The sequence below is a fragment of the Numenius arquata genome, chromosome Z (assembly GCF_964106895.1).
Source record: "Numenius arquata chromosome Z, bNumArq3.hap1.1, whole genome shotgun sequence".
Lineage (NCBI taxonomy): Eukaryota > Metazoa > Chordata > Aves > Charadriiformes > Scolopacidae > Numenius > Numenius arquata.
In genome coordinates, this window is record NC_133616.1 from 25599363 (window position 1) to 25622271 (window position 22909).

General features: G+C 38.0%; 1 protein-coding gene across 1 annotated transcript in view; it reads right to left on the reverse strand.

Annotated features, from left to right (window-relative positions):
- Positions 1-22909, reverse strand: part of JMY (junction mediating and regulatory protein, p53 cofactor) — a 60042-nt gene that overhangs the window by 23893 nt on the left and 13240 nt on the right. Inside the window, exons 2-4 of the mRNA XM_074166160.1 lie at positions 14411-14584; positions 7307-7457; positions 4932-5101 (exon numbers count right to left, since the gene is read on the reverse strand). Coding sequence (XP_074022261.1) covers positions 4932-5101; positions 7307-7457; positions 14411-14584 — 495 coding nt within the window. The remainder of the gene's footprint in view (positions 1-4931; positions 5102-7306; positions 7458-14410; positions 14585-22909) is intronic.

The following is a 22909-nucleotide window of genomic DNA, read 5'->3' on the forward strand; positions in this document are numbered from 1 at the left end:
TTCTTAAAAATAATTTCCATGCTGTTATTGTTGTTCTTATTATTTTTGTAAAAACAAAAACAAATCAAAAAGCTTCCACAAAACTCTGTGTTTGTTACTCCCATTGGCACTCTGTTCCAGATGCCCCCTCCTAAGTGCCAGGAAACTTCTTTCTTATTTCCAGTGTATTCACCATCAGATAACATAATTTGTTCTTTCACCAGTTCTGAACAGCAACATGCATTGCTCGTGACTAATATTTACTCCCATTAGTGTTTTTGTGGAGAGCAGTTTTCTAGCATCTCAACCTTTGTTTTATTTGTCAAAACAACTTCACCTCCTCTCATAAAACAGATTTGCTGTTCCTGGCATCATTGTGGCAGACCTCCCCGTAACTGCTCCAGTTAGAACTAATCTTTCTTGGGTGACCAGAAATGCGCGGAAGAATGGTGTAGAAAAATTTCCACAAGTCCATATGCAGTTACACTAGAACTTCTGCCTTTGCTGGAAATACCTGATTTGAGACCAGAAAGCATCTGCTGCTACCACCAGCACTGGTGGTTCAACCACATTGCTACCAGGTTATAAGACCATGGTCATTCTCATCTGCTGTCATTTACATTGTAATTAACCTGCAGTCCACAGTAAAAACCTGTATTACTTGTCCTTAGTAATACATATTAATAGCTATTATTGAATTTTCTATTATCCAGTCTTTTAAGTAATATCTTATTATTCAAATAGAATAACAAGTCACATGAATCCTGACTGTTCTCTAGTTCAAGTATTCATTTCAATTCTTCACTGCTGCTGTCTGAAAAAAAATCTCAGAGGAAGTGAGTAAAATTCAGAAAAAACTCAGGTCTTCAAGTGTGAATATGGAAGCTCATCCTCAATACCAACAGAAAGTAATTTTGAAGATTTTCTAAATGATTATAAGGGAAACACAGAACACTCCAACCATGGATAAAAGGCAGGTTCTCACTCATACCTAGCAACTTGTGGAACAAAAGTGTTTCTCCAACCAATTAAGTATCAGGAGTCAATTATAGTTAGGCCATGATACTACAGGATACAATATTATTTAAAAAACAAGCTTAAGATGATCACTTAGAATTAGTATCCTGGGCAATCGGAAAAAAAATCTGACACTAAAAGAAGCGTCTTTTCCCCCTGGAAAAGGTGTACCACTGGTTTTACAGGTTTTTCTTTTGGAAGACTAAAAGTTCAAAATCCATAGACAACATGCCAAACGCCAACAGTTTCCTCAAACAGTTAGATCTGGTCTTTGCTCTGAATTATTATTCTTTCTGTCTCAATCCTCAACTCAAACCCTGATAGATTGGTTTCCCTAGCATTTTAGTCTTCTTAATGGAACATCCTGTTTTATCTTCCGTGTCTGGAAACAGTAGCTAAATGGTTTGCCAAATAAGGTATTTCAGTTCCAATTTTCTAATACTTCCGTGAGTTTGTTTTAAGTGACCATAAATACCTGATCTTTTTCTTTCTCTTGGGAAATGGGAACTAAATGTCAGCACAAAATCCTTCAAAAAAAAAGTCTCTTCAAATGCTGTGATTTGCCCTCTTTAATACTCTTTAAAATAGACTACCCATTCATTCTCTGGAAAAAAAAAAACCACCAAACCCAAATTATGTTATTTCAAAAGAACTTACGTGGGATTTTGATAACTCTTAAGTCCAAAGTAGTTTATCATTGTTAATGAGAAATTTTCTAATAATGTCTTACTGTATTATTAAAAGCCTAACTAGACTCCAAGTTTTGTGTAGAGAATGTATCCCATTACTTCACCTGAAAGCTTAGAGCTTACTGCTTTGTTTTCTATAAACACAATGACCACTTAAAATAGTTTTTACTTCAAATCTTTTTGAAGTTTTCATTGAACTGGTGAATATTACACAAATATTTAATGTAAGATAAAAGAAAAAAATTAAATTGACATTTTCATGACAAATTTTAGTTTGCCAATTTAAATACTGAAAGTGAAGAAAGCAAAAGCATTCCTATTTTGTTATTAGAAGTAACAACTCAAATGGGAAATCTTTGAAGATTTATTTAAGCCTAATTCTAGCTTCTTTCTTTTAGCCTTTCCAAAAAGCTGTCACAGAAAGAAACAGTTTGAAAAAGATACAATAAAAGCAAGGTGAAATACTTTTCGGAAAAGTATTATGTTGCATCTGTACCAAAATAAGTATTTCTTACAGAAAGATGATTAATTTTCCAGAAGTATCTATTCATGCTTTCTTGAATAGAGTTTTTGTCAATGAATCCAACTCAAGCAAAAGTAAAATGACAGTCGTGAAATGCAAGATATACTTAAATACACAGTCACTGGAAGCAAAAATATCGTTGATTCAGGCTCAATGTTCAAGAAAAAAAAAGTACTCTTAGAATTATGAAACTATCAAAAAAAAATCTTAAAAAACCTAAGCAGTACTTCACTGGAATATGATTGTTTATGAAAATATGACAGAATATTCATCATGTAAATTAAAAATTATTTTTCAAGTGTATCTTTAGAACCGTATTGCTTCTAAAAAGGAAAAAGAGCAGCCTAGTTACTGAATCCTATATGTGCAAGATGGGACTTGTTGGAATTTAATTCTCCAGTCACACACTTTCATTTGTCCAAACTATTTAACATACTTTGAGAATTACAAAGGATTCTCACTCTGATTTAATGTTTCTGTTTACTGTTAAGACGACAAGACTTGGCAACCAACCCGCAAAAGCAGACTCTGGTCTGCCTCAAAAGGAAAGTTTTCATCATTCCCCTCAACCAAAATTCAGAACAACATGCTGAACTTAAGAGGTATAAATCAGTAAAATAAAAAAAGTTCAATATGTAATCTGTGTAGAGGGGTTTTTTTTGGTTTTGGGTTTTTTTTTATTCCAGACAGCTGTAGCCTAATGTTTTCAGCTGTCAAATAAAAAAAAAATTATAACTAACCTAATCATCTAGCCAGCTGATTTTCATATCATAACTTGGAAAGGTAGTAGGTTTTTAGATATTTACAGCGTGAACACGTTCTAGGAAACAAAAAAGTGCTTCATTAATACTAAATGAAAACTACACAAACAAGGTCCGTTTTATTGTCCCTCTTAAAAATCAAATCAGCAAGGCTAGTTTAGGTTTCAAGAAGAGGGAATTAAGAGCAAGAAAAAACAAGTATATTATTTCCCATGTGTCTCCTTTTCCTACTCAGTGGGAGCAAATTTATACATTCAAGCACAGCAAGGTCTTCACTTCTCAAGCTTCAAGGAGAAAACATACTATCTTTTCATTTTTTTACTTTTTTTTTTAATGTCACATCTTCCAAATACACCAGCTAGCGTAATCACTAAATATTTGCTTTATGATAAGACTGCAACTCCTCTTGAATATGTGATTCCCGCTCACATTTGTCGCATCCAACATTGCATACTTAGGACTTTTATGTTCCCAAAGCAAAAAAAGGTATTTCAGAACAGAAGCTGGTCCTCGCATCTCCCCATCACCATGTTTTGACCCAGAGCTCTCTATACCTTGTACTGCACCATCCCAAAGCACTATGCCCATGCACGCCCATCAGATGTTCCTCATTTCTCCGTCCCCAAAAGCCCCAAACTCTCAGTTCAGAGCCCTTCAATCCCCTGTATACTGCAATAAATACCTCCTTTTCCTATGCAGTCCCTAACACTTTTGCACATCAAAACATTCATTCATTTACCAGACTGAGATCTCATTCGACAAAAATTCATGGAAGGCCTCCATTGTGAGAAAATTAAGACGTGCTTCACAAAAGACAATGTGTGGCTGCTCTAAATATGTGAACAGATTCAATGTAATATTTCCAATTAGTGCTCCTGGACTCTATCATCAACTCTTCGCTAAAGATGACAACAGCCTGATAAACTCAGGTTTCCAGATAACACTTGGCTTTCTAAATATAAAGAGTGTTGAAATGGAGCAATCTTTTTATTTTCGTGCTCCAGGTCTTGCATGTAAAACTCCCCTTCCTTGCAGATCAAGCTGTCTTCTGCAGAAGCTCCTAAAATAGGCACATAGTCTATCAGGGTTACAAACCTACCAATCTATACAGTGCTAAAGTTGTGAGTTTTCTGGATAACCTCTTCACAACAGAGCCACTGTTTTAGTCAAATTTTGCTGAAACATTTGAAAAATGCTCTATAAACAAGCAACCAATTCGACAGAATGTAAGTTAGCATAACAGAAAGTTTTTAGCACTGAATATCCATATGACAGCAAATTTTAAAGGAGGATTTATAGCATTCTTGCTGTTGAGGAGGTGTTATAAAACCCAATAAACATGGGATATTTCTGCCAAGACATTTAAACACAGTTTAATACAGGCATTCTTCTCAGGAAAGCTGTAGCTAGCATGATCCCCTCTGGAAGACTGCCTTAATAGTTAGGGTAAGCAGAGATAAAGAGTACAGTAAAATAGGCTAGTCATCTGTATATTTACTAATGTTCAGACACCTTCCATCTGGAATGTCAGAACTATTCTGAAAAAGTGGTCGTGCCTCTCAGAGTTAAAGTGTGGAGATTACATCACAGCAGATTTCCATTGTATCCCTTGTCTTCATTTCGTTCATCTCAGTGGATAGCTGTAAACATTAACAGTAAAAACCATCTTCCTGGTTGACTAAGCAGGAAAAAGTGAACAGAAAATGTAACAGTGGTACAAAACCCACCACACCTACGCTGCAGCTCTATTCATGTAACACAGTAAAGTGTAGTATAAGTTTAAATACAGACTGCCATTATTAAAAGCTGAAAAATAATTACTTGCAAGTCTGTGTGGGGGGTTTTTTTTGTTGTTGTTTGTTGGTTTTGTTGGGTTTTTTTCCCCTAAGTACACCAACACTCTTTAAGGCTTGGGGGTTTTCTGTATGTTTCATTTTTCTATGTACTGGTATGAAAAATTACCTCCTCCTTCAGCGCATGTTTCTTCTGCTCCAAACAGATTTCTTTAGCACGCATCAACTGCAAAGTCTCCTTAGAAACTGCATACTGAAGCTTTTCCATACGTTCCACTGCTGCTGCCCAAGCTGCCTTACCAAATTTTTTCTGGTCTGCTCGCATTCGGTCATACACAGCTACAGAAGGGAAGAAAATGCAGACAGCTTACCACTCTACTCTTCAGATCACTAGTGATTCTACCGCAGAGACAAGGCAGACATTTGTATGGAAAAACATACAAAGTTCTCTTAGCAGGAAGTAGTCATTCTACAAAGTACTAATGTTCAAATCCAGGATGTAAGTACTCTCAGGATTCATGCAAATAAGCAATTAGCTGTTGATCATTTTATCATAATTCCAATTTTTGTTATCCACAGAGGGACCATTCTGAGTATACAGTACCTGAATGCTTGAACCACTGGTTCAGAATTTTGACTTAACAAAAATATCTTATAAATGCTAGCATGTGGTATTAAATTGCATCCCTGCTTCTGAAAGCACCAGTTATCAGCTACTAAAGTCTCCAGTTTCCCTTAATAACTTCTACAGTGCAGTCATAGGTTTAAACACATCTGCGGAATGAAAAAAAATTACAATTTAAACCAAAAATTTCAGCTTGACCTCAAGTGTAATTCTGCAAGAACACTGAATGAAGTTTAAATAACACCTTTTAACTCAAAATGCAGGTTGCTTCACAAAATTCATTTAAATTAACTAAACAAATTATCACGTAATCTTAATATGCAGAGACGAATGAGAATGTTTTCAGGAAGGCTTTAGAGTAGCACGAGTCCCTTGCCTGATTCAGATTTTCTATTCATGAGCCCCAGACAACATCTAGGCATTAAAATCTCACACATGAGATTCTAATCATTTTTAATACACACAACAATCACAAGATACTGTACACTCAGCTTTGCAAAGCAAGAGCCAAGCCACGCGAGTCACACAATCAAAGGGGTAGTGTTCAGTCCTCAGGTGCTAGAAGATATTACCTGCTGCTGTTGGGGACCTTTAAGTTCTCACGTGTTTTTCCTCTGCCACCTGTTAGTATTTTGGTTTGTAAGACTACCCTGTGATCACCAGGAGGCCAAAAAAAGCCCAAAACATAACAAAACAGGCAAGCAACCTGTACACCAAAGTCTAGGTTGTAAACAGTCTCCAGGCATTTCATTTCCCAGTGTTTTCCCCCACAATCTTGACTGCTGTACATACAAAAAAAGCATGTGAACAAAACAAAGTAAGTAACTGTTTATATATGCTCTTTATCAACTAATGGGGCATTTTATTTGCTGCTTTTGTCATACTAGAAAAGGAACCAAACTAATTAAATACATTTTGAATTTCCTCTATTTAAAATCATTCCAACATGCTTGAACTGGTTTAGTCACTTTTTCGAACTAAGGTGAGTTTCATGTTACCCTTAACTTTGGTTGTCACCAAAAGGAATCATTTTGCAGTGACTGCTTCCTTTGAGGCAGATCTAGCAGTCATGCAGGAAGATGACAGGAAACCTACCCATCATAAGAGATTTTCTCCCAAAGGTACACTCATTCATTTGGTTGCACAATCACCATCACCAAGGCAAAGAAAGAAACAGGAACCCACAATCAGGCAGGGAAAACAGTGGGACAAACTCTGTCAGCAGTAGCCCACAGTCAAACTAAAAGAGATGACATGAAACCACATCCTGAGGTGCATTTGCCCTAATAATCTGATTATTTAAGTTAAAACAGTACAAGGATGAGAGCACAGATGTACATGGCAAGTCATATGACCTGGTTTTACTGCACCAACTCTTTAGTAAAACTGCCACATTCTTCAAGCGTAGAAATGCCAAGGCTGTATCCATGAAGATTTCTGAACAACAGAGCAGCTTTCACTGAAGAGTTAAACAGAGCTGTTGTTTAATATTTAGAGCTATGAAAAAAGTTACTGAAAGGCAGGTGAGACAGGAAAAGGAAATTGAGAGGTAATAAACACCTGCTATGGTGGTCTGCCGTATCCAGTACAGATGACAGAATCCATCAGGGACTCTATGCTCCCTAAATCCTTTGCAAATGCACAATGCAGATGCAGTCCCATTGAGAAAGTGGTTGTTTCTGAAACTTTTACCGAAAATCTCTATTCTGCTCACCTCTGATGACATTCTGAAAAGGCTTATTGATGAAAGATTCAAATAGACAAAGACAAAAAGACAAATGGGAATGACAACTGCATTTTCCTCATGGAGGACTGATAAAAAAAATAAATAAATCACAGTACAACACAGAACACAGTAAACATTAAATAAAGTTTTTAAGATCTTTTATTTGATGGATAGGACAGTAGAAAATAATTACCTTTCTGTGTTTTAGCTGTGATTTCGAAGTATTTCACTGTAAGATCTTGAATAGAAAGCACAGCCATGTGGGCTTTTTTCTGCCAATCGGCATCTTCTTTTTGCAGACTCTCAATTCTTCTGGGGCCTAGGTAGTCATTCTCTATAGAGATCTGAAAATAAGTCAGTCCATAATTAAAAATACAATTAATTGTTGTTATTTTGCCACTAGCAGCCAGTTTCAGGGTGGATAAGGAAGACAGAAAAACAAAAAGGAGAGAAAACTACCAGCAAACCACCATGGCTTCTATTCAACAGGAAAAAAAAACCCAAAAACTCTTTGAAGTGCTCCTTTCTGTTGAAAAAGTACATCCATGGTTTCACTATTACTCTTACTGGAAGCAAACAAAAAAAATCAAATGTAAATTTGGTTTGTCAGTAAGTTTTTGTTAAATATCCTACTACCTTCAGATAACAAACTTTCTTCATCCAGGCTCTCTTCCAGCCTGGAACGTTTCATTCTGAAGTAAATGAATGCTTTTCAGTCAGAACGAAGCTGGAAACAGGGAATGTGTTGGGGTTGTGGTAAGTAACCATCAATATTTTAGTAGTTTTTCTTTGTCACAGAATACTTTTTAAAACACATTTGCCTAGTGACTTGGAGTTCAAATATCTTTTCATTGTGAAGATCAAGGCAATTTTATTTTGAAGTGACAGTTATCTGAAGTCAGTAAAAGATTTTGAGTTTCTCTTAAAAATTAATAAAAATATAGCTTTCTCTCCCAAAACTGGAGATTTTCACACACTTTTAAAAAAGTTAAGTAGTCCCACTACAGATAACAGACTATATAGCTACGTAATTACATATCTAAGCCTGCTCCTGCAACACCAAAGCTTTAATTTTGAATATTTTTCATTTACACCAGTCAAGAAGACACCCCACTAGTATAGACAAAAGCCCCCAAACCAAATAAGGTTTGTTCCTTATTTGTTTTGTCTTATTTGTTCCCCAAAGTTCTAACGCTTCAAATATTAATCTTGATTTCACAAAGCCTCAATCTGGTCTCAAAGAGCCATTCCACTCTATAGGTGAACTGCAAATTATAGGTTTTTCAGTGACTGTTCAGGATCTACCTCCACACATCCACTTAGAGGGATGATTTTTACAAGTGAAAATATATAGATGCCATCTAAGAAATTGTTAATTTCTTGAAAAATGCTTAAAGTAGTTTAATACAGTATTTTAATCTACTTCTTATATATTTCCAAAATTTTCCTTTAAAAAGGAAACAGGCAAAATAAAAATCCGGACAAATGGTAAGTAAATAATAATTTAACTAGATAGGTTGTAACATGTAATTCAATGCAGCACATATGTACCATGATTCCCACAAGGAATGCTGATTATTGGACAGACAATAGTTTCCAAATAAATGTCAAACTGTATGTATATAACAGTGAATGATGACTGGTGATGTTAATGCTTTCCAGTCACAAAGAACTCCTAAACAGCAAGTTCCTTGGAGAAGCAGGATAAAAAGCCCAATACAGTTAAAAGTCTTCCTTTTCTATTCCTTGGTAAACATGAGTTAATTTGATACTGGAACTGACATGGGATCACTGCATAATATGAGTAACATTTCTTTTAGCCATCATTTCTAATACAGTAAGAATCCTCGAAGTAGTATTTCTTCATAAAGTTTTGCCTGCCAAAACATTATGCAAACAAGCAAAGAGATCTATGGCAGCATAATACAATTGTGTCTTTGTTCCCTACAGCAAGCATTTACAAGTAACAAAACAGGGAAGCACCTTTTCATTAACTGCAATTCCAAGTATGTCATCCTTCCCATCCTTCACTGAGGGTGTTCATACAGGAAGGTACAGAAAACCCAGGAAACTTTTGCTCTAGCAATCAATACCCATACAAGTATGCATATTTATGTGCAACCATAACTAGATGGTCATAATCCCGTAAAGCTTTAGAAACTGGAGGAACAAGGAAGAAGATGGCGTTGTAAACATTTATGAGGATGGACTAGTTCAACCTGGTACAGTTACTGATGGACGCAAGGCTCATTGATGGATTAGCAACTATGGCTGTGCTGGGAATGGTCAGGTAGAAGTTAGGCCTTCCTACGCCAAAAAGATGGTGCGACCAATAGCCCAGCTGAAGTGCTTTTACACTAATGCACACAGCACGGGCAACAAACAGTAGGAGCTGGAAGCCATTGTGCAGCAGGAAAGCTATGATGTAGTCGCCATCACAGAAACATGGTGGGATGACTCGCATGACTGGAGTGCTGCAATGGATGGCTACAAACTCTTCAGAAGGGACAGGCAAGGAAGGAGAGGAGAAGGGATGGCCCTGTATGTTAGGGAAGGTTACGAATGTCAAGAACTAATTGAGGGTAATAGTAGGGTCAAGTGCCTATGGGTAAGAATCAGCGGGAGGGCCAGCAAGGCTGATATCATGGTGGGAGTCTATTACAGACCACCCAACTAGAATGTAGAGGTAGATGAAATATTCTATAAGCAGTTAGAAGAGGTCTCAAGATCACTTGCCCTTGTCCTGGTCTAGTATCAACCTACCAGATATCAGCTGGGCACACAATACAGCTGAAAGGGAACAGTCCAGGAGGTTCCTGGAGTGTGTCGGGGATAACTTCCTGACACAGCTGGTGAGGAAGCTGACTAGGGATAGAGCACTGCTGGGTCTGCTGTTTGTAAATAGAGAAGGACTTGTGGGCGATGTGACAGTTGGAGGCCATTTTGGGCACTGTGACCATGAAATGATAGAGTTTTCGATTCTCAGGGAAGCAAGGAGGGGAGCCAGCAGGACTGTCATCATGGACTTCTGGAGGGAAGACTTTGGTCTTTTCAAGAGCCTGCTTGACAGAGTCCCTCGGGAGATAGCTCTGAAGGGCAAAGGAGTCCACGAAGGTTTTTCAAGGAGGAAGTCTTAAAAGCGCAGGAGCAGGCCGTCCCTGTGTGCTGCAAAGCCAGCTGTCGGGGAAAAGACCGGCCTGGCTGAACAAAGAGATATGGGCACAACTCAGCGAAAAAAGGAGAGTTGATGGCCTTTGGAAGAAGGGGCAGGCCACTGAGGAAGATCACAAAGGCGTTGTAAGGCTATGTAGGGAAAAGATTAGAAAGGCCAAAACCAAACTAGAACTTAACCTGGCCTTGCATGTTAAAAACAATAAAAAGAATTTCTATAAATATATTAGTAACAAGAGAAGGACTCAGGAGAATCTCCATCCTGTATTGGATGCGGGAGGTAACAAAGTGTCAAAGGATGAGGAGAAGGCTCAGGTACTTAATGCCTTGTTTGCCTCAGTCTTTAGTAGTAGAGTAGGTTGCTCACCAAGTACCTAGACCCCTGAGCTAGCAGATGGGGTTGGGGAGCAGAATGAAGCCCCCGTAATCCAAAAGGAGGTGGTGAGGGACCTGCTCCAACACCTAGATATAAACAAGTCTAAGGAGCCAGATGGGATCCACCCGAGGGTACTGAGGGAGCTGGCATAAGTACTCACTGAGCCACTTGCCATCATTTACCAGCAGTCCTGGCTAACTGGGGTGGTCCCAGCCAACTGGCGCCTAGCAAATGTGACACCCATCCACAAGAAGGGTCGGAAGGATGATCTGGGGAACTACAGGCCTGTCAGTCTGACCTCAGTGCCTGGGAAGGTCATGGAACAGATCATCCTGAGTGCCATTATGGGGCGCATGAAGGATGTCCAAGCGATCAGGCCCAGCCAGCACAGGTTCATGAAAGGCAGGTCCTGCTTGACAAACCTGATCTCCTTCTATGACAAAGTGACCCGCTTGGTGGATGAGGGAAAGGCTGTGGGTGTTGTTTACCTAGATTTTAGTAAGGCCTTTCATACAGTCTCCCACAGTATCCTCCCGGAGAAACTGGTTAGCTGTTAACCTTAACAGCCTTTAAGGTAGAACAAAACTTCAGCTGTCTCAGAGTTACTTAATATCTAACTAAAATAATTTTTTAAATAAAATAATTTTTTACTGAATCAATAATAGATACATCTGTTTAAAAGGAGTGTCAATTAGATGACACTCTTAGTTTTTCTTTCCTCACTCTGCCTATTACAGTTCTTTGGTACCTTCTCTTAGTCATAGCCAGCATGGACAATAGTAATTTAAAAAATATTTTTCTGTTTAGTCTAGAAAATGACCTGTGCTCTTTTATGGACTATAAAAACAGAAGATGCTGGCATCATAAAGGTGTGCATTGATCAAAATAAGGCACAAACATGTTGTGCATGCATTGCAAATAGTAGTGGAATGCAGAAGAACGTAAGAGCTGACATCCTTTGAAATGCCCAGAATGACATTTCATAATAAGCCATCCTTTTTCCCTTCCATAATCTTCTACTTTTTTCATTATGTTTTCCAAATTCAGCAATATTTAAGTGCTTCACAATACCGCTTTGATTCCTCAACCATGCTAAATGATCCATCCTCCATAAATGAGGCCAAATATACCTGAAAAACGACCATAATATCAAGTTAAAATATAAAACAAACAAACAAAAAACCCACTTCTACCATAGACAACACTAACCTGCATTTTCAAGCTGCTAAGGATTTTAACTTCACTACACACTTTTGTTCCAGGTTGTCTTGTGGTTGTTTTTTTCCCAAAGACAGAATCTGCAGAGAATACAGCTATCCCACTCTAATGAGCTCCACTAAGCGGACAGAACTTTGTTTGCTTCTCCCTTCCCTCCTCTAGGCTTTTTCTTTTGCTAAAAGTTTCACAGCGACAGCAGAAATTTAACATCCAGATGAGATGATGGATCTTCCAATTTTTATGTCTTGCTCCAAAAAGGACAAGACATTAAACACTATTCTCAAAGATTAAAGGCAACACAATTAATTTCCTCCTAAAATCATTCTGAAAACTGACAAACTGAAACTCATTAAAATATTTCTTGAAATCCCTCAATTGTTAAAAAAAGCAAACTAAAACAACTTCCCAACAAATAAAAAAAGATACCTAATAGAGAAAATGTCTAAAAATGTTAAATAAAGTACTCAGAGAAGGCATATGCAATCTTGACTAAATACTGATATTTGTATTCAAGCTTAATTATCCTTATAACTTATTTTTTCATTTTAGTAACACATTCTGCAGGTTCTTCCTTCCTTACCCTGCTCTACATTCAAACATTATGTTTCTCCTTGTCACCCTTTATACATAAACAGTATTATATGTTCACATCTTCCATCTGAGTTAGTAACCATCAGAAACGCTTCCATTATGCACGAAAATGGAGCTAACCCCAGCCATAAGGGTTTACAGAAACCTAAGGATCTTTGTTCCAATATTAAGCCTGCCAGAAAAACATATGCAGCAAGTTAACACAAACCATTTCATGCACAGGTTCTATTTATAAAGCAATTCTTCCACCCTAGCTACCCAGCGTAATATATATTTTGTCATCATAGATACAAGCGCTGCTTTCTCTCAAACAGGGAAATGAAAAACAAGAGATGGCATCTTTCTCTACCACATAATACAGATGACCAAGTTTTATAACTCAAAAATTGCCAAGTTAGGAAGAGAACTTAATGTACATTTGATGTAACTATGTACAACTAAAATAATCAACCACAGAACATGCCTCTGAAGTTTACCAAGGTTGTTCTTTCAGGCAAAATAAAAAGTGAGGTATTTTAAAACTGTAATTCAAGAGATCATTGAGGTTAAAATAACCCAACAACCCAACACACAACTCTTAAACCATATTCCCTACTCAATATAATACTTATCTTTTCTTGTTTGACAAAAGAACAAAAAAAAATCATCTTTTCCTCTCCTGCAAATTCAAAATGGGAACTATTTCATTGTGCTTTGAAGAAGGCTTTTTATTAAATTTAGTGTTCACAATCTTCAGCCATTAATACACCTGAAAAAAATATTCATCCCAATTCTCTATGCAGTAACATTTATCAGGGGGAAAAAGGCACTTTTAGTTCAAATATCACCACATTATCCCACTGAGTTACTTTCAGATTGCTGAACTTTCTGAAAAGTTATTTTATGGACACAGCAATAGCTAAAAATGAAACTGGTCTTGGAATTGTAAATCTTGCCTGCCAAGATTGGTCAAAATCAGAATCTGTGATCAGGTCTATGGTCAAAGTCAGAAAAAACCACTGTATTTTTAAGTTGAAACCAGTAAAAACAATTTTGGCGAATTGAACAAGGTTCCAAACTGAGATAAATTGACATTTGCAATACAGATTAAATGAAACAAACCCATTTTAGCTTCTATGTTACAACACATATATCAGAAGAATCACAAGGCTACAGTCTAAATAATCTGCATAGGAACTAATGATTTTATCAAAAGTACTTCTGAGATGCAATAAAAATTACATTTGTTATTTTTGATTAAGTATTTAACATTAGAATTATTTCAAAATGAATCAAACATACATTATAAAATAGTTTAAACAAGATGTAGTATTATTCAGCTGGCTATGTTTTCTGAGCTTAGGAAAATATACTGTTAAAGTGTTACAGGAAGTTATGTACATCTAATATGCTTCCATGTTTAAGTGTTTCACAAGATTAGATGAGAAGCTACTGACTTCTCATAGTTTATCAGATTATGTCAGAAAACTAATGAAAATTAACTCCACGTATAATCTTTTAAAAGAATTAACAATAGCATAGAAAGAGACTTAAGTACAGTATCTATTTTATATACTACTCAGTATTCTCAGCAATCACAAAATTAACTCCATGTATAATCTTTTAAAAGAATTAACAATAGCATAGAAAGAGACTTAAGTACAGTATCTATTTTATATATTAATCAGTATTCTCAGCAATCACAAAATTGTTACCTTCACCTATTAAATTCAGCAACGAATTTGAACAGACAAACACGGTAGAGTTAAGCAGGTAATGGTTAGCTACATGTCAGACGTTCTCACTCTTCAAAAGCACTCCTCTGAGCGGAGGAACCAGAAAAATAGGGTCAAATTCCAGAGGAGAAACCATTACTGCATATGCTGCATAATAAAAGTAGTAAATAGTAACTTAAAAGCATCATTTCCCAATTAATAAGAAGTACAGTTATCTTTACCATACCTTTATCTGCTGTCTTCTAAGCATCGCAAGTTCCCTCATATCTCGGAATGGCTGTAGTAAGTACTGATAGAGCTCCGTGGTAGCTTCTGCAAGACTACTGTAGGCTTCATCTTCCATTTGATACAGTTCAAGCAGCTCTACCATGCTTTCTGTGTTCTTATGTTTTTCCAGAAGCTGTAGAGAAAGCACCAATTTTAGTGAACATGTTCAAAAATTCCTGCTAAAAGTGGCAGTCATTCAGAAAACATTTTTTAACCTATCCTCTTGTATTATCTTCCCACAAAATCATCACTCAGACAAACGTACAAATAAACAAAAAAAATCTTAATCCCCACCCCATCTTGATTTTAGCCAGTCCAGTATGATCACATCTCTGATAGCCTTAAGTCAAAATGTGACACACTCCTCTTGACCTTTTTCTTTAAAAAAAAGTCTCTGGAAGGTAATGAATATGAGCACAAAGACAGCACAAAAAGCAACTTGGTACAAGAATCTGTAACATAGTAATCAGATAGACTATTCACACATTTCCCACTTTCAAGTGTTGGGGGTGGGGGGATGGAGAGGAAGAGCGACAGGAAAGGAGACAAGACACATTTTGATCTTTCTAGGTTTTTTGGGGTTTGGGGTTTGTTTTTTTTGCCTGTCTGCACTTTGGACCCACACAGTCCCATTACATTAGTGCAGCTCCAGACACATACAAGTATCTATATGAAACAAAACAGTGATCTGGTTTAGTTTTAGTGACATGGTTTAGTGATGTGTGTTTTTTGTGGGTTTTTTTTTGTTTTGTTTTTTTGTTGTTGTTGTTTTGGGGTTTTTTGGTTTGTTTGTTTTTTATCAGAGTTAGGTTGATGTTTGGACTAGATGATCTTAAAGGTCCCTTCCAACCTAGACAATTCTATGATTGTATGATTTCTGGTAATTTTGCCTTCAGGTTTATGATTTTAGCCTAGACAGTGCAGGCATGAAATTTCAAATGCATAAAGTTTCCTTTTTTTTTTTTTTAAGAAGAGGAAACTATCCAAGTATTAAAAGTTTTTAAAAAAATCTTGTAATAAAACACGTTGTTTGAATTCATGTAAGAAAACACAACATCAAAGCCTGTCCATTCCTTCCTTTAGTTTATAAGCAGCTGAAAATTGATCTGTTTGTACAAATTTGCTACTATGTATGTTTTTAATTTATATGCTTGTTTTGCACCTATTTTGGGCATCTGCCTGGGCAGACCTCACATGCTGCTGGAAATCTTTCACCATTTCTAAAAAAAAATATTCAACTGTTTAAAAAAAACTAATCTCATACAGTCATGTGGAGTACTTGATGTATTTGAAAAGACAAGATTATCTGAAATTAATTCCCCCTTATGTAATTTTCAAAGTAAAAGTCTCTTGTCCTTTATATTATCATCTCAAAAGTATATATTCACAGCACAAGTTTAAATAAACTTAACATAGATTAGGAACACCACGGAATAAGCACGTTGTATCTTCTACCTGTTCATTCAAGTCAGATGCCAAGCCTATATGAAAGATCCTCAGTACACACAAGTGCATCAAGTACTATAACTGGAAGACAAAATAGAGGAAACCTGCAGATTACAAACTGAAACTTTGGTTGACAGTCCTTTGGTGTCTGGTTCATTTATATCCCAGGATACTCAAAAAAAGTCTTGATTATCATACTGTCTGCCCAGTTGGCTTCACTGCATTTATATTACTATGCTGTATTCCAGTTACCTGACCAGGTAAGAGAAATTCTCTCTTTCTTCACCACGTAAAGTTTGCTTCTGAACACCCCCTAACCCCACCTGGGCTTCCTCTGAAGCACTAAAGATCAGTGAGGACCAGAGCAAGGATGCACAGCAGAATGCAGATAGGAGCTTTATTTAGGAGCTTTATTTATTTATTTATTTTACAGCATCAAAATGGTGGTCAGATGACAAGCCAGGAAGAGCCTTCCCTCAGCAAGGCCTAGCAAAGATGAAAGGTCCACACCAGAGATGGTGTAGAACAGATGAGACATTCCTTAGCAGTATGCAACAATTTGTTGTATTACCTAAGCAATTTCACCTAGGAAATTGTTCCTATTGTAACATTATTTGCTATGCCCTTCTGGTCTCTTCCAGCAGCACAGAGTATTTTGTGGCATTTGAGTTCTCACTGAAGGTACTGGGTAGTGGTTCGTGGCTTGCAGTCTGTAAAACTGACATTTTATGAACTTTCAGGGTTAAACACACTTAATCTAACCTGCAGTTATAGGGATAGAAGTCATCCCAAGATGCTCTTGGGTTTGAGTCGTAAGTCCTTACAGATCTCATGCAGTATTCCGGCCCACTGTTTTAAACATCCAGTCTACAAAGCCATCTTCCTCCTTAGCTCCTCTTGCTCATTGCTAGGGCCTAAAACCAGAATTGCCATACTCAAGCCTTATCGTACTTACCGCTGGCACTAACCAGTGAAAAACCCCTTGCATTCCCAAACCTGTAATCATCCCTCTGTCAAGGTACTGAAAAATCAAACCCTTCTTCTCAAACCAACCATTGCAAGAAGGGTCTCTACTATTAGCAGCAGATGATCTACAGCACACTGTAATGGTAATTTCCTTTTAGTTGCTTAGGCAATTAGTTTCTTATTAAAGAAATGTACACGGTTGTTTCATTCTGAAACCCTACTATTCTACTAGGATACAAATCCTAGAGGGCAACAACAAATGAGTTATTAGAGAAAACTTAACATTTAAAGTAGCATCTTAAATAACCTCATTCCAGGAGCAGAACAATACAATGCAGAGCTTTTACTTTTTTCCCCTTTACAGGCCATTCTTAGGGCCTATTTAATAGTTCCAATAGTCTGGAAGACGCTCACAACTTTGCAGAAGTTGGAGTGAAAGTGCCAGGAAAGGAAAGCACTTCTGAGGAGAAGGATCTGGCTGTCCTGGTGGATAGGAAACTTTCCATGAGCCAGCAATGTGCCCTTGTTGCCAAGAGGGCCAATGGAATCCTGGGCTGCATAGGGAAGAGTGTGGCCAGTAGGTCGAGGGAGGTCATTGTCCCCCTCTACTCTGCACTGGTGAGGCCACAACTGGAATACTGCATCCAGTTCTAGGGTCCCCAGTTCAAGTGAGACAAGGAACTACTGGAGAGAGTCCAACATAGCGCAACCAAGATGATTAAGGGATTGAAGCACCTCCCTTATGAGGAAAGGCTCAAAGAGCTGGGGCTCTTTAGCCTGGAGAAGAGAAGGCTGAGGGGAGACCTTATCTACGTCTACAAGTACCTAAAGGGTGGGCTGAAGGATAATGGAGCCGGACTCTTTTCAGTGGTTTCCAGCAACAGGACGAGGGGAAACGGGCACAAGCTGGAACCTAGGAAGTTCCATTCAAATATGAGGAAGAACTTCATTATGGTGAGGGTGACAGAGCACTGGAACAGGCTGCCCAGGGAAGTCATCGAGTCCCCTTCCCTGGAGGTTTTCAATACTCAGGACTGCATCCAGCCAGGTCATGTGCTCTAGGCAATCCTACTTTAGCAGGGGAGTTGGACTAGATGATCTCTAGAGGTCCCTTCCACCTCTGACAATTCCATGATTCCTTGATTTCAATTTTATGATCATCAGTATAGCACAAAGACATCCCAAGGACACTAAAAGTATCTACTTAGATGTAGTTGGTTGTTCAGTGAAAATCATGTGCATCATTGGAAACAGTATGGATAAAGTAATGAATTATCATTACATTCCTGCACATAAAGGGGCATCGTTTCAAGGTCTTGTCCGTGTCCAGTTTTATTTGGTCTGCTGCTGGGGTTACCCCAATCCTGAACCTAATCCTCAACTCCTTCAGAAATACCAAACCCCCAATAAATAAAAAAACCCAAACAAGTGAGGGCATGTTATCAACACAGAATATATGTATTCTTAAACTATTAACAAAGGTAAGCAACCATTCTTCCTTCCTAAGGCAAGGATGCACACAGAATCCATCTGCTGTGCCTAATGAAGACCATCCTGAATGCAAATGGTGACGAAATTTCATTTAAACTACAGTTACCAGAAAGGATGTAACAAAGCATGAAAACTGATTTGTAAACCAAAGAGTATCACCTCATTTGGTTTGGACCAAAGAGCTACTGAATAGGCATATTCCTCAAAACAGGTAAGAAGGTTATCAACCTGCAAGCACTGGCTACATACAGAATCATTACACCAATACACCTATTAACATGCTCTCCTACAGGCTCAAACAGCCTTTTGGGAAAAAAGATCCGAATGCTAACCTTTTCTCAAAGGTTGAAAACCAGCTCAAAAGCACACTGAAATAATTTTTTGCTGACAGTTCAACATCACAAAACTGCTGCTTCAAATTTCACTTGGGTTAAAAGTTATACGAGAGAAAGAAGAAACCAGAGAAGTGTGAAAAAAATTTAGTTTTGACAAAGAAAATCAACATAGAGGAATTATGACATGCATTTGAAATTACAGTTATGATATGTGCCCAGGTGGCCAAGAAGACCAATAACATCCTGGCCTGTATCAGAAATGGCATGGCCAGCAGAAGGAAAGTGATCGTCCCCCTGTACTGAGGGCCAGCGAGGCCCCACCTCAAATACTGTGTTCAGTTTTGGGCCCCTCACTACAAGAAAGACATTGAGGTGCTCAAGCATGTCCACAGAAGGGCAACAAAGCTGGTAAAGGGTCCCAAGCACAAGATGAATCTTACGAGGAGCAGCTGAGGGAAATGGGGTTGTTTAGCCTGGAGAAAAGGAGACTGAGGGGAGACAATATCACTCTCTACAACTACATGAAAGCAGGTTGTAGTGAGGTGGGGGTCAGTCTCCTTTCCCAAGTAACAGGCAATAGGACAAGAGGAAATGGCCTCCAGTTGCACCAGGGGAGGTTTAGATTGGATATAAGGAAAAGTGTCTTCACCAAAAGGGTTGTCAAGCATTGGAACAAGCTGCCCAGGGAAGGGGTTGAGTCACCATCCTTGGAGGTATTTAAAAGACATATAGATATGGTGTTTAGGGACATGGTTTAGTGGTGGACTTGGCAGTGCTAGGTTAACAGCTGGACTTGATCTTAAATCCTTTCCAACCTAAACAATTCTATGAATTTATAAGCGTGGTTTAAAGGGTGAGACTATTCCCTCACTTTTTGGAATTGATGTGATTAACAATCACCAAGTCTTCACCAATACAGTGTAGTATGAACAGAAGATTGCCACCAGTCCTAAAGGCGCTGACATAGGAGACATATGGTGTTAAGCTGGCTGTGCAGAGGACTTCTCCCACTTTGCTCAATAAAGCAGTCCGATGGAAGCTTTCCTGTTCTGGATCAAAGTCAGCTGAAGCATTTTTTTCGCTGGCTGCCATCCAGACAGTACTCAGACTATCAGATAACAATAACGCTGGGTCTAACACAGAATCCACTGAATTAATAATGTCGGAAGGCAAAGCAGGCCCGCCATAGACTCACAGGTAGTTTAACTGCGTATGTTCCAATTTTCACACATGCAGTACCTAGATGATAAACTGTGTTAGAAACATGAAAAGTCAGCTAATACCTTTTAGTAAGATGGAGACATTTGTTAAGCTGTCCAAATGCCTAAATCAACCTGGTACCTTAAAACCATGCAGTTTTCAAGCTGTTAGCATAAAAATCACGAACAATTTTTGTGGCATGTTTTGTGCCCCACTCATGATTAATTCTCAGCACAGACATTCAGTGTTACTGTTCATTTACTTCAACAGTCTTGGTATGAATTTTTTACTTTCACAGTTTTTTAATTATATTATTTAAAGAAGTGGGTGGAGGAGGGTAGAGTAATATCCTGTACAGGCCTGACTAGCGCTACATCCATTGAATACTGCATTTATTTTAAGAATCATGTTTCACAGACATTACATTGTTCACAACTAAATGAATACATATATTTTAAGCAACTATTATGCAGATAGACTCTAACCAGCAGGAAATACATTTTTTTTTCCAATTTAACAGCCCATATATTTGAACTATATAACAAAGATTATGTCTGTCTTCACTATTTTTTAAAAAAATATTTTGTCCATAAAGCCTTAAAAGCATTACAGCAGGCAGTGCAATTAAGTTCAGGTTGACCTCAATTGGGAGCATAATCCAAAGCTTGATTTAATCAGTGAAGAGTACATTTCTTTTGCTATTATTCCCAAAACTTTCCCTGTTATTCCTATTTTATTTTGTGTATTTTATAAAAGACTGCAACCCAACACATATTTGCAGCTAAAACAGACCATAAAGATTTTTTCAGTCTCATAGTAAGCTTCTTCATATTTTTGGAACAGTAGGAATTTCAGAATGCCCTATTTTCCTTTGAATTTAGATTCTTGGAAGCCTTATAGTATTACTTGCCATTTCCAGGACAAATTCTAAAAATTTTTAATTGAAGCAGCATATTTAAGATCACAGGTAAAACTAAGGATAGTTGTTTCCAGAGAGAAGTACAGTTCTGCAGATAAAGTAGTTTTTAGATACTCCATCCTTTCCACAGAATAGCAGTCCTAAGAGTAAAATACCAAATCCTTCTGCTGATACACTCGCAATAGTCTGCAATTACCTCTAGACAACGAGTTCAAAAGTAGAGCTCCAAAGTACATAAAATTTGGATGCAAAATTTTAGCAACTGAACTTACACTGCAGTTTCTTATATCAGAAAGTGCTTAGAATTGTTTCTATTCTCTCTCTTCTTAAGCTATCTTCAAATAAACAAAAAAAAAAATCTTGTCAAAAGCAAACACACTCTCATATGTTCTGATAATGAGCAGGAGTCTCAAGTACATGAAATCTGTACTACAGGTAAACTGCTTTTCTCTCTTACACACATGGTTGGTCCTGTATTCAAACGTCACCCATTGTGGTTAAAAAAAAATTAAAAAATAAAATAATAAATCAAGCCTTGCCTGGACACTTAGCTTTCTATTTGCACGACTGCATTGCCATCAACAATCCTTACCTTTGTAGTATAAAAAGACCATTTGCATTATTGAGCAGGCAAAGGCCCCAGTAACAGACCCAAAGCCAATATAGATCTAAAATATGTTTTACTGTTGAGGCAGAAATTGTTTAAGAGAATATATAGAAGATGGATAGAGAGTTAGGGTAGCATAAACAAATAAGGTAATACTGCCCAGCATGAGAAGTGCTGGAAGCAGCACTACTACCTCTCTAACTTCTTAAGTTTAAAGGAAGATACAGAGAAGTGACTTCCACAATAAACTTATTTGGAAACTGCAGAGTTTATCATTAATACATAAAGCAATCATCCACCTACTGAGTGGATAAAAAAGTCCAATTTTTTTCAACCAGGCTTCTGAAGATAGGTAATTAGAAGTGTACACTGACACATTGCAAAGGTTATTGTCTGTATTTTGGTGGGACTTTGTGAAGGTTTGTTTACAGAAGGACTGAGCTAATTAATCAAACTAAACACATACATAAAACACACATAACAAAAAAGTTCAAAAGTTTGCAGTTATTCCAAAAAACAAACGACAAGCACACATGCACAGAAAACAAAACCCAAAAAAGATGCTGGGAAGTAAAACACATGGTGTTTAAAACAGAAGAAACAGAAAGGAACACTTCCATAAGATGTGTCTTCTATGCCTCTGAAAAGCTGCTCATATCAAGCAAGCCACATTATTCCTCTTTAAACTCTGTTTAACAGTCCTTTACCATGCAGAGAGCCTGGCTACCTCAGTACACATGTGCAGAGATGTACTGGGTGTAGGTGGCAAGGCTTTTGTAGCAGGTGTCTACAGGGCTGGCTTCTGTGAGATGTCAGAAGCTTCCCCCATGTCCAATACAGCCAGTTCCAGCCAACTCCAAGAAGGAGCTGCCCATGGCCAAGGCTGAGCCCATCAGCAACAGTGGTAGCACCTCTGTGATAACACATTTAAGAAGGGGAAAAAACTTGCTACACAACAGCAACCAGGAGAGAGGAGTGAGAATATGTGAGAGAAACAACTCTGCAGACACCAAGGTCAGTGAAGCAGGAAGGGGAGGAGGTGCTCCAGGTGCCAGAGCAGAGATTGCTCTGCAGCCTGTGATGAAGACTGTCCCTGTCCCCCTGTGCCACTGGGGGCGAAGAGGTAAAGAAACTGGGAGTGAAGTTGAGCCTGGGAAGAAGGGAGGGGTCAAGGGGAAGCTGTTTTAAGATTTGGTTTTATTCCTGATTATCCTGCTCTGACTTGACTGGCAATAAATTCATATAATTCCCCCAAGTCGAGTCTTGCCTGTGACAGTAATTGCTAAGTGATCTCCTTGTCCTTATCTCAATCCATGAGCCTTTTGCTGTGTTTTCTCGTCCCTGTCCAGCTGAGACGGTGGAGTGATAGAGCAGCATAGTGGGCACCTGGTGGCCAAGGTCACCTCACTACATGATAGCACACCAGAAGGCTAAAACCAGCACATTGCAGATTGCCTGGCATCTTTTCACTCATATCAGTTATCATCGTTTATA